This window comes from Lactuca virosa, chromosome 7 (genome assembly GCF_052849685.1).
Source record: "Lactuca virosa cultivar CGN04683 chromosome 7, Lactuca_virosa_CGN04683_v6, whole genome shotgun sequence".
In the NCBI taxonomy this organism is placed as follows: Eukaryota; Viridiplantae; Streptophyta; class Magnoliopsida; order Asterales; family Asteraceae; genus Lactuca; species Lactuca virosa.
In genome coordinates, this window is record NC_136432.1 from 34,289,200 (window position 1) to 34,302,663 (window position 13,464).

General features: G+C 36.5%; 1 protein-coding gene and 1 long non-coding RNA gene across 2 annotated transcripts; both read left to right on the forward strand.

The window, feature by feature from the left end:
• The first annotated feature begins 9,928 nt into the window (after positions 1 to 9,928).
• DYT1 (basic helix-loop-helix (bHLH) DNA-binding superfamily protein) lies at positions 9,929 to 11,141 on the forward strand. The gene is made up of 4 exons (XM_079061632.1): positions 9,929 to 10,209; positions 10,314 to 10,487; positions 10,741 to 10,917; positions 11,006 to 11,141. Exons 1-4 carry the CDS (start codon positions 9,979 to 9,981, stop codon positions 11,066 to 11,068), a joined length of 645 nt encoding a protein of 214 aa, XP_078917758.1. The 5' UTR covers positions 9,929 to 9,978; the 3' UTR covers positions 11,069 to 11,141.
• A 324-nt stretch (positions 11,142 to 11,465) lies between these two features.
• On the forward strand, positions 11,466 to 13,220 carry LOC145123873 (uncharacterized). Its single transcript, XR_013715380.1, has 2 exons — positions 11,466 to 11,662; positions 11,764 to 13,220. It is a non-coding gene; the product is annotated as an uncharacterized LOC145123873 (long non-coding RNA).
• The last annotated feature ends 244 nt before the right edge of the window (positions 13,221 to 13,464 follow it).

A 13,464-nucleotide genomic window follows, 5' to 3' on the forward strand; every position in this document is an offset into this window, starting at 1 on the left:
TATCTGATGCAGGGGCAGACTGGCGACAGTCCCTAGCATAGTGCCCCTCCTTGCCACACTTGTGGCACCCACTACCCGCTCGACAGGCTCCAGAATGACTCTTGTCACACTTTCCACAAGTGCGGCTCTGCTGACCCCCGGTCCTAGAATCAGCGGTCTTAGACCGCTTTGGCGCCGGCTGAGACTGTGTCGGGGCCTGAAGCTGCTCCCTCAACTGCAGCTCAATCTCCAACTCACGCCGCCTAGCGGCCTCCTGTAGATCCAACAGAGTATCACATCGCTGTGTAGCAACGAACTGACGGATGTCCGTCTTGAGCATGCTCAGATAACGAGTCATCTGAGCCTATTCGGAAGCAAACTTCGGGAAAAACATCGCCTTCTCAGTGAACATACGGGTGATCTCCGTCACCGACTCCCCATCCTGTCTCAAACTAAAAAACTCCTGAGCCAAACATTCCCCCTCGACCCGTGGAATGTATCGAGCGCGGAACATATCCTTGAACTGCTCCCAAGTAACAGCAGCTCTCTGCTCATCAGTGTATGACCCTGTCGTCAGCCTCCACCAGTCCTTGGCCCTGAGCCTTAGCATGTTCAGGGCACACCTGACCTTCTGGTCAGTAGGACATGAACACGTGAAGAAACAACCCTCCACGTCAGATAACCACCTCATGGCTCTAATCGGATCCTGGGTACCATCGAATGTCGGGGGCTTCGTGTTATCGAAGTCCCGGTACTGGAAGCCCAGACTGGCTCCACCTCCTCCTGCCGCTGTAACAGCCGATGCAGATGCAGTGGCAGCCGTATCTGCAAGGCTGCGTAACGCTCGTCGAAGTACTCAACCATAGCGGTCTTAATAGACCCAAACATCTCCGACAGCTGTGCCCGGAACATAGCAACAACCTCATCATGCAGGATCTCTCGAATCCTGACATCCAACTCCTCTGTACCAATCTGCACCACAGGCTCAGGTGCTGTTGGCCCCTCCTGGCCTCCGTCTCCTGATCCTGATCCTGAATCGGATCCAGTTACAAAGCGCCTCGTAACCACCATACTGAAATTATAACAGGAAGAGATCAGACAATCCGCATAAATAACTGGGAACCAACTCCCAACTAAAGCAAAGGGGTTGTGACTTCCTTGCTACGCGTATGGGTCCTGTGCTTTCAGTAGTACGGGCCCATACTACCTTCCACACCTACCCATATTTGTCTCAAGTATCACCACAACACCCTAAAAATATATATATAAACGTAGCGAGCACTCAATCCTCACTCCTAGAGGAATGCTCAATATCTCATAACTGACCTATCGGTCTCACACAACCCACTCATCCATGAGATTTCCACCAACCTCATAGCACTAATGTATGCTAGCCATACATAACGCTGGACCCTATAGACTTTCGAATATCCAATCCTACCCTAAGTCCTAATCAATAAGAACAGAACATAAGGCCAAATCAAACATTCTTGGGCTATAAGATCTTAATTATGTACAACCGTGATGCATACACTAAACAACTACAGTAATGATGTCAATCTCATATAAGGAAAACCCTAGGCTAGCAGGCATCATGAAATCAAGCAATTCTATCATGCGATTCCTGAAGATCCCTAGCCTAGTACTAGCATGCTGTTCTAACATATCATAATATTAAATAACCGTATGGTATTTTGGGGTCTACTTACCGGCTCCGGCTGATCGTACACTCTGCATCCTCTTTTTTTCATTTTGAAAACCATTTTAAAATTATTTTGAAAATCCTTCCTTGGTTTGAGACTGGACTCACACGAGTGTTCATCCAATTCACTCAAACCAAGGCTCTGATACCAACTTGTAACACCCATAAAATCAAACCAAATTTGAACTTAAAAAAACATTTCAAAACCATTACATCATTACAAACTTGTTTTCAAAATGTATAATATCAGAGTTTTCCCAGAAACATAAACAAAATATGAGGAGCAGTACGATCACGCCTTTGCCTTGCCGCGATCTCCTGATGTACCTGAAATAGTAAACTAAAACTGTAAGCCTGAAAGCTTAGTGAGTTACCCCCGAAATACCAACCTCATATAACCATAATCGTATCGTATCAACAAATACAGAACATCATGCATAATGAGCCTTCAGCCTGACTGGACCGCCTCGCAGGGCCTACAGCCTATCTGGACCGCTCCCGAGCCTTCGACATGACTGGACCGCCTCGCAGGGCCTACAATCTATCCGGACCGCCCGCCGGGTATGTTGGCCTACAACACAAAGCAGGACCACCTCAACCCAACCCCCAACCAAACAAACATGTGCACATAAATATCATACGCTAGCTCATATCATATAACAGTCAAACCGATCTAACAGATCACTAATCATAGCAACATCCCAATAACCGGGATACAGACCTAACCGGTCACTAACATAACATCATCCTATAACCAGGACACTGACCTAACCAGGTGTAACGCCCATAGATCCGGGCTAGTCAATTTAAAGACAATGAGCATCAAAAATGAGTTTTTGATGGAATATTATTTAGAAGGATTAATCTTAACCAAGTGGTAGTATATGTTCCAAGGGTTCCGTACATATAACGAACGCCGAAATCCGAGTTATAACGAAGAAGTTATAGCCCGTCGAAGTTTCGCGGCAAAACCGGCACGACACCGGGAGACGTAAATAGTGAATTTACGATAGAGCGACTTTTGCCCTTAGTGATCTAGACAAAAGTTGTAGTGTACGTTAAACCGAGAACATACAAAAAAAGAACGCCCAAATCTGACTTCGTATGAGGAAGTTATGAATTTTCTAAGATTTGGCATAGCAGTGCATGACCCGAAACTCGAATTTTAGTTCGAGCAGTTTTTGGCTTACGCGACCTAAATGAGAGTTGAAGATCTCATTAATAGGAACTCAACGGTAAAAAGACAGACGAAAACGAAGTCCGTATGAAGGAGATACGAATTTTTTGCGGTCATTTAACAGTCTAATCTTCTCCTATTGTTAAATTTAAGATCGGTCGAGAATTAGCCGATGGATTCTAAATGAAAGTTGTAGATCTTGTTTTTACCTACGCGTGGAAAGAAAGAACATCGAAAACGGAGCTCGTATGCGAAAGTTACGGGGTTTAGAAGTCGGCAAGGTGCTGCTGCAAAAGGGGTGACATGGCTGAATATGGGCCAAGGCTTTCTCCCCAAGAAAAGCCATCAGGTGATGACACATGTCACTGACTCGGCGAGTCAGTGAAACGACTCGGCGAGTCCATCAGGAAATCAGCCTATAAATAGAGGTGCTAGGTTCCTTCATTTCCCACACCTCTCCCCTTCAACTTTCTCTCTCTACACTCTCTCTCTAAGGGTTCCTAACCCCCCCTAAGCCTAGGTAAACCCCCTAGCACCCGAAGGAAGCCCCGAGGCTCTCGGAGTCCCGAGAAAAGAGCCTTTCGGCTCAGTAACGCTGCTTCAGCGAAGCCCAGGTTTGCGAAAAACCCGCTGTAAGTGAGCTATGCCTACCCTATCTTTAGTATAGCTTATGTTTTAATATAGTAACATTATTAGGACCTTAAAATAATTATTTAGGCTATTATTATGAGTTATATAGAGTATTGTTTAAACGCTTATATAATAATAATAATAGCTAGACTATTAATTAGTCGCGGTTAACGTTAGACTAAACCCTAGTGGTATTGATACTAGGTTTTGTCAAGGGAAAATTGTTTTGAGATAACGAAGTGTTGTCCGAGTATCGAGTCACCACCTAATCAAGTGAGTGCATAGTCCCTTTCATGAACATGATTTTAATACAAGTATTGATTGAAGTATTAATTATATGTTTATGTGCGAGTTAATTGATGTTGCCTGAAATACGTGTTAAAGAACGTACCTGATTATATATGATGATTTAGGATAAAGAGTAAACCTAAATTAATTATGAGGAATATTGGGTAGTATTTTCTTACGAGTATGAGTGAGTTATACTCAGAGAATAGAACTTTAGTATATGTCATTGATCCGGGAGCATGGATTAGACATAGTCATTGTCCCTAGTCCGAGAGTATGGATTGGACATAGTCAATCGTCCTTAGTCCGGGAGTATGGATTAAGACCTAGTCAGTCGTCCTCAGTCCGGGAGTATGGATAGGACATAGTCATTCGTCGTTACTCCGGGAGAATGGATTTACACATAGCCACTTGTCCCTAATCCGAGAGTATGGAATGGGCACAATTATTGATCCGAGAGCATGGATTAGATCTGAGAGTATGGATTAAGTAAGAGGTAAAATTTAAGGTCTGGGAGTATAGATAGTCTCGTTGTGAGGATTAACGGGGTGGGGTAAGAGTTGCTATTATATATATGGTAAAATTGTATATTTTGGTGAGTTCTAAATTATATATATGATATGACATTGTGGGATTGAAATCCCTATGTACTCACCGGGTTTCCCAACCTGACCCACTCAAGCTTATTTGAATCACAGGTGTCGATACGAAGTTACATTACACTCAGAGATTAAAGAGGTGTAGATCACTAGTGATAATGAATGTAAGTTCTGTTTATGCTTATGTTTCTGTATTGACGATGACATCCCAATGTTTTAAAATGAATAAAAATACATTTATTCGGAAATGCTTTGATAACGTATTTATCATGTTTTTCTGGGAACAAATTCCGCAACATTTTTATTAAAAGAGGTACTCTGATTTTTATAAAGCATAAACAAATCGGTCTTTTCTGGCCGTGAAAATGGGGATGTCACACCAGGTCACTAAGCATAAGCATATCACCATCCTAACTACCAGGATGTAATCAATAACATATCATGCCATAATCCGGATACAAATCCATAAAGGGCCGACCTTGGTGCCTTAGACCCTGTTGATATAGTGAGGATAACTCACCTCGCAACTGTCGAATCAAAAGATAAGCTCAACCTCTCGGATCAATGACACGAACTCCACCACCTATAGTTACCATCAAACCATGTTCATAAATTCCCAAAATGCCCCAGAAGTCCAATAGTCAACCTTTGGTCAAAATCAAAGTCAACAGTCCATGTTGACTTGAACTCATCGAGTACAACCAGCCACTCGCCGAGTTCCTTGCATAACTCGTTGACTCGCCGAGTCACTTGAGTTACCCTTGCAACTCGCCAAGTTCACGCATGTCTAAAGGTTGGGAAAACCCTAGCTGACTCGCCGAGTCACTCTACTGACACGCCGAGTCTACGACAATCTTCAACGGTCTCACCGAGTGGACCATGCAACTCGTCGAGTCCCTTCAGTCCTTCATCCAAACAGATTCTTTTTAAGCCATGCTAAGGTTCCATATTGTAGATCCAAATCCCCAAGCCATGTTTATCACGTAAAGTTGAAAACTTTACGTGCATGCAAGGCTCTAGAGACTCAAAATGACAAATCCAAGCTTGCAATGGAGTTTTACACCTTAGGAGAGTCTCATTCTTGCAAAAGCTGGAAGCTTTATGAACTTAGAGACCCAAGAGGGTCCAGATCTGAAGTTGCAACTTCAGATCTTAGCTCAAACACAAGAAAGGCTTCTTCATATGCTAGAAAAGCCCTAAAATCCGCCCAAAAGAGATCTTGAATGAAATGAGGTTAATATAACGGCTTAATACCTTCCAAGGGATGCCAACTGAGGTAGATCTCTGATTCTCACACGTTCCTTGCTTCTAATCACTTGTTCCCCAAGCTTTTCTCACCAAAATCCTTCTTCAAAGCTTAAGACACACAAATGGAGTACACTCACACGAGTTAGGGTTTATGGAATATCAAGAGGCTGTAAGGGGAGGTTGAGGAGGCCAATGACCCTTTAAATAGGGTGCAAAACCCCGGAAATTAGGGTTTCATCCTCCAGCTCCTACTCGTCGAGTCCCTTCTTGGACTCGGCGAGTCGGTCACTTAACACGTGGACCAACCCGCTGCTACTCGACGAGTCTGGCAACCAACTCGTCAAGTAGACTTTGAAATCATGAGAATTTATAGCCATAAATCAATACCTGAGAATTGGGGTGTTACAACTTTCTGTTTTCGTTCAAAGTTTGTCATGTCCGGATGACCCTCAGAGGTCCAGATTTAAGAGAGTCCAAGGAAAAGCAAGAAAAGATATCGAACGAGAGTTTGGAGCACTTAAAAAGCGTTGACAGATAGTTGCAAAAGCATCCATGTTTCGTGATATTTCTACTATGACAGAGGTGATGTATACATGTATCATATTGCATAATATGATAATAAAACATCAAGGAAACGCGATACGTGTTTACGACGAGAATAAAGTCATCCAAAAGACACAACCACTAGAATATGATGGTCAAGAATGGATACATAGAATGAGGATAATTCACAATATAGTAATCCATACCGATCTTCGCCGCCATTTGACTGATCATCTTTGGACGATGGACAATCTCGATCTAAATATGTCACCGGAAGACGAATTTGAAGGCCAATATTCGGAGGAAGACCCATTGCTTTAGTGTGTTTTTTTTAATGAAATGTGTTTTAGTTTTGAAGTATGTTTTTTATGTATTAAGCCGTGTTTCTAAGTATTAAGTCGTGTTAAGTCATGTTTGTCGTGGTTTGAATTATTAAATCGTGTTTTTAGGTATTTTAACTTTTAATTTATTTTAACTTTTTTAATTTAATATGAAGTGTTTGTGTTTTAAAAAATATAATTTATATTATATTAATTGTTTGTGGTTTAAAAAATATAAATTTTGTTTAATATTTATACATAAAAAATGTTTCTATATTAAAATAAAGTAATTTAATTAAATTAGAAAAAGAAAATAAAAAAATAGAATGCTAGGGGTGTTACCACTCCCTACCAAATAGGGGTGAGCGCGGTACGGTTATTGGCCAAAACCTCACCACTAACCGCAAATGCGGTTAATCCATTTTCAAAACCGCTTGGTCCGGTTATTTTTGCGGTGTGGTTAGGTTTTTGTGTGTTTCGGTTATTAACCGCATGGATTTGGTGCGGTTATGTTGTGTGGTTTTTAATCGCACTTTAGAGTTCAAACAGTTTTAAGAGTTTAAACATATTACTTGTAATAATAAAAAACCATAAGGTATAAAACAATTAACTTAAATTACAAACAACTAATGTCTTAAAAACTTTAAATCACTAGTAATTAACAATAAATATCTTAAAATTGTCAAATTTCACCATTTTCCAAAGTTAAACATACGAAAAAACCAACACTTTTGTCTTCTAGAATTTTATCATTCTTTCATCCATGAAACTTGTCTTATTTTTAATATTTAATATATTAATAATTAATAAAAAAATGGTATATAATATATGCGGTGTGGTGCGGTTTTTTTTGCGGTTTTTGAATACTAATAACCACACCGCACTGCAAATTTCCGGTTTTTGAAAAACAGAGAACCTCACCATCGGTTTTTATTGCAGTTGCGGTTTATGCGGTTTTTGCGGTGCGGTTTTTGCTCACCACCAAATGCTAAGATTAGGTGTTAAATGGTAAAAATGAAGTCACACTCCAAAATCTGACGTGACAAGGTGTTAGGAGTGTTATCACTCCCTTAGCCTTAAAAAAACCTAGGTAGATGGATAATTTCCTTACTTCTACTTCACCTTTATTCTTAATTTGAATTATGAGTTTTATTTTATTTTATTTTATTATTTTTAAAGGTACTATTACATTAAGTGAATAACATTCTTATGCGTGATTTATCACATTTTTAGATACATTTTTATTGCATTCCATATATTTATATCATGCATATCATATTATTTTATGAAATGCATGTTATGGGACAATTCACTTTGGGGTATTTTTGGTTGTTTTTATAGGTTTGAAGCCATTGCAGGGATAATCAAGTACCTTGTCATAATTTTGGACGCTCGTGGCATGATTTTAAACATTGGGGGTGAAAGTTAGAATACAAAGTACAAAACGAATGTTTATTATAAGTGACACTTACATCATCATCATCATCATTGCAATGTGCATTCTAAGATCATAAACATTAGAACTTAGAATTACATGTTAAATTTAACTATTAAACGCATTTGGTTAAATTCCATAGATGGAAGAGATGTTAGAATGGCTAAACATCTTGTGATAATACAATTCAATGTTTAAAGGATCATTGCAATATAATTATTGATGATCATAAATTAAATTAACAAAATATAACATTTATATTGAAATGCATTGAATTTATTTTTAAAACACATCATGCTCGTAGTAGCAGTAGTTTCTAAAATCAAATTCCCTAACCTTTTTTTATTTTTTATTTCATGTAAATATTGAACATCTTTGATATAATTTGTTAATTCATATGCATGAAGAAACAAACTTTACTTTGATTTATATTAATCCTTAATTCTGGTTCATTTTTTTTATCATTATTTAACTATTATATTTGTTGGATTCGACACCTAAAATGTTACTCTAATTATATTATATAGTATCATAATCATATTACTACATTAGTTGTTTTTTTTTTTTTCGTTTCATTTGTACTTTAAAATTATTTATTTTTTCTATAGCCTAGCGGTGTCAAGTGTTGCTTTCCCTCATTGAGATCGAAGATTCAAGTCTTGTTGGAGACATATGTGGAAATATAAATAGTTTAAGAGTAGATTAGATTTGCAGTTTAAAAAAAAACCATAATGTTTTTTTAATCAATTTAATAAGATCTTTATATATTGTGATGTTTAATTTGTGAAATTCTATAATAAAGATTTTAAGGTTCAAAAATGATTGTTCAAACTTCAAATAATACGATTAACGTCCACATGATAACCTCTAGGATGGGTTCGGTATGGCCTTCCAAATAATACCATATACCATTTTTAAGATATTTAGTTATATACTTTAATTCTGGGCCATGGTTTCTTTATTAAATATAGTTATTAATTCTATAAGATTACATATCGAAACAATTCATGTATCATTGTATCTTATTGTACAATATTCTTCTATCTTCTATGGCATTTCCTTGGTCATGAGTGTACTTGAGAAATGAAACATTGCCTCTATAAAACTAGTAGTATCAAATAAACAAGTATTTATTTATAAATAGTTAAATATGTATTAATCACTTTTAATTAACTTTAAGTTTAAAAATTTACTTAATTAACACTTGAAAAATTAATCATCAAATTAATATCCAATTATCAAAAGAAATCTTATTTGTAAACAACAAAATTCCATATTTTATAATAATTTGTGATAAAGGTCATTACATGTAAACAAAATTGCTTATTTATTATAAATTTTATCGGGAAATCTTCGGAAAAATCATAATATTTTACCATAATTTACGAAAAAGTCCCAAACTAAAAAATGTTTATGAAAAAGTCCTAATTACCGGAAAAAATGACGATTTGACCCTTTTTTTCCGGTTTATCGGTTTCAATACTTATCTGGTTTCATTAAAGTCCCATTATTTTACCATAATTTTCATTAAAGTCCTATTATTTTACCATAATTTGGGATTTATTCGTAAATTATGGTAAAATAATGAGACTTTATTAAAACCGGGTAAGTAATGAAACCGGTAAACCGGGAAAATGGGCCAAATCGTCATTTTTACAGGTAATTGAGATTTTTTCGTAAGAAAATTTTATTTTGGGATTTTTTTCGTAAATTATGGTAATATATTGGGACTTTCCGGAGATTTTCCAATTTTATCCCAAAAAAAGCAAGACTTTTTATTTTGTTTAAATTGCTCATTTTTTATGCTTGGCAAGATTTGAGCTTCTTAACATCCCACAAAATTTTGACCAATAACAAGAAGATTCCCCTTCCCCTTCCCCACCCCTACCCCTACCCCACCCCACCCCACCCCACCCCATGGCAATGTTATCCTTGTGAACTCTAGTTGCTTAACAAATTTCTTCATCATATTCTTGCAGAATCTCTCTATAAAATCGCAATATTGAACATCATTTTCCAATCATTTAAAACCCAAAGAGCTTTTGAGAAATCCTCCCATGGAGTTTTCTAACCTTTACGATGATATATCATCTGTTGTTGAAGAAACCAACAGTAGTTTCGACACTGTTTGCAGAAACAGGAGGCGAAATTACGATGAAGAAGATGATGATAACAATGATGATGAAGGGAAATTTAAGTCTAAGAACCTCAAAGCAGAAAGAAAAAGACGTGAAAAGCTCAAATCCAGGATGCTACAATTACGATCTCTAGTTCCTAAAATAACAAATGCAATGATTCCAAACGATAGCTTTTCTATTTTTTGTATTGTTTTGCTTCGATTATTACATTTTGTTTGTCAATTGATTAAAAGGAAAAACTTTCTTGATTTCAGTTGAACAAAGAAACGATCATAACTGATGCTATTGATTATATCGAGGAGCTTAAAATTTCCGTGACAAATCTGACTAACAAGATACATGAAATGGAAGTTGAAATGGCAATGGACGAATCATTTGATATTATCCAACTTTGCCCTCAGGAAAAAATGAAAAATTGGGGTATAGAGGTTAGATATCAAAATAAAACCATAACTCATAACTTAATTAACATCAGTGATATAACATATAACGTGTATCATGTTGATGTGAAAATTACAACTTATGTGTAATAAAATTTTATTATTACTTAAATACATTCGTAACTTAATTACATCATAACGTGTATCACTGTTGATGCGAATAATTACAACCTATGCGTAATAAGATTTTATTATTACTTACATACGGTGTATGATTAAATATGATGTTGTTTTTATGTAGTTGGAAGTCGAGGTGAGCCGTATCAATGAGAATAAGTTGTGGATGAAGATAATTTTTGAGAAAAAAATAGGAGGGTTTACAAAATTGATGGAGGCAATGAGCATGCTCGGGATTGAAGTTGTTGATATAAGTGTTACAACCACAAAAGGGGCAATTCTTATTACTTCATGTATTGAGGTACATGTAATTTCTTCATTATTTACAACTTCTTCTACATTACATGCATACATATATATTAACATGTTATAATTTCTATGAATTTCAGGGAAAATTGCTTGTTCCTGAGCGAGTTCGAGAAGAATTACTTGACGTTATTAAAGTTATATAGTCTAGTAGAAAGCATATTATATATATGGGAAAATGCTGAGTAATATAACTAGTAGTATTATTGGGTGTCTAGCATTGTAATCTAAGTTTTTTTTGTCGTGAAACTAAAAAAAATGATGAACGATTATGATTTAAATTCGAGTAAAACCAAAAATAAAATTTAAATAACTCTTATTAAATATTTTATGAGATACTACCATTCTAAATACAACCTTCCCATGTTAATTTTTTCCCAACACATTTCTTTGGCAGCTTTCACAAGTTTTAAAGATTCAAAGCTAAAGACACATATATCCCACCAAACACGCTTAAAAAAGTGAGCATGACCCACAAGACCCCAAAAGACCCTTTGTCAAAATTTGTATGTATAAATTTCACCATTATTGACAACATGAGAATTCACATTGGAATATTTCACATATTTGATATGGTTATCCTAAGGATTCTTGTTGTTTCCATTATGACATTCACTATGCTCTTAACAAAGATCAATGCACTCGAAGGGCTAGAGAACGGTTTTGTTCGGGTTGTCAGTTAGGCCAACCACCATATTCGTCGGCTTCTGGACCTCATTCAAGTGTGGATACAACGGAAGGTATGGGGATACATAAATCCAATAAGTTGAAAGTTGTTCCTGATGTTATCATTGGAGGATATCTAATGGCTTGTGTTGTTGCTGTTTTATTGTATATTCAGGTCACAAGAAGAACAAGTGAAGTGCATTCTTAGAACTATTTCCTTTGTTGTTTTTCCATTATCTTATGTAGCTATTAAATAGTCTTTGATATGGAAAATCTAAAACGTAAAATTAATTTAATGGATGAAGATACATTCCTAATCCTAATATAAAATAGATGGTATATTGTGAACCACATGCATGTCTTATAAATTAAGAAGCTGCAAATGTCATTTTCCAATGTATGTGGAGGAGATTAACAACACCAAACATTACAAGTACAACTTTTTTTCAAGAGCAAATTATACTGAAAAATAGCAAATATGATCAAAGGAGTGGAATCATTCTGGAACGTGTGATGTTTCAACAAAATGAATTAGATGTTTGGAATGAATTAGATGGTTGGTAATAAACTGGTTCCAAACCCCGTTGTTGATGTTTGGAATGAATTAGATCAGAAAGTTGTTATTCTTCTTCATGTCTCTCTTATAGAAGGAACCGCTGCTGAGATCATGGGTCTATCCACTGCTCTTGAAATCTGGAATGCTCTTGAAACTGCCTACAATAATCATTCGGTAGAAAGAGTTAATTCTCGTCGTGACAAATTGCGTAGTATCTCCAAAGGTACCAATTCAGTTGCTGATTTTGCCCGCAAATTTAAAGGTATTTGTGATCAATTAGTAGATATTGCTAACCCATTGATGAGGTTGACAAACTTCATTGGTTTTTGTGCGGATTGGGACCCTCCTTTAAAACTTTTTCCACCGCTATTTGCACTGCTAAAACACCACCTCTGTTTCATGACCTCTTGTCTCAATCTGAGAGTCATGATATGTTTCTCAAGTATGTTCATGCTACATCCCTACCTCAAGCAGCCTTCACAGCTCAACAAAGTAGATCTAAATTTGGATCCTGGTGTCAAAACCGTGGCAAAGGAAAAAACTACACTGGCTCTTCTCATGGACATAACAACGGTGGTGGTCATGGTGGTGGTAGGCGTCCACCTTATTGTCAACTTTGTCACACTAATGGATACTACGCCCCTGCTTTCACTAAACTGCATTCTTTTGCTGCTAATGCACCTGTTTCTGATGAAAAGTTGGCCAAATCATTTCATGCTCAGTGTAATGTTGCTCTTGATGCTCCTGATTGGTATGTTGATTCAGGAGCCACAACTCATATGACCCCGACTCAAGATAATGTTACGCATCAGGCACCGTACAAAGGTAAAATGCATGTAACCTTTGGTAATTGTCATTTTTAAATGTATCTCATATTGGGACATCAAGAGTTTCTAAACAATTATTATTGAAAGACATTTTGGTTGTACCACATTTGACAAAAAAAATATGCCTGGTGGATTTAAAAAAAAATGAATCCACAACTCGGGGATATAGGAACTCCTTTCATAGTTGGAGTAAGTAAGAAGGAGGTTTGAATTTATGGTAAATAAATAAGGTTTTTCAAAGTTATTACATATTTTATTTATTCTTATCTTATAATCATTACGTATATTTTAAATAAAAAACGGTGGTAAAAAAATCTTTTAAGTAAATAGAACTTTTTCATATATAATGGGAGATTCAAATTCTTAAATCAAATGTGGTGGATATTATGATGCAATTTTAGAGCTTAGCATTATTCCTAAAAGTTGAAATTCTTTGTTTATATTGCACTATTTTTTTTAATTATTTTTAAAGGATTATAGACTTGTAAGTCTT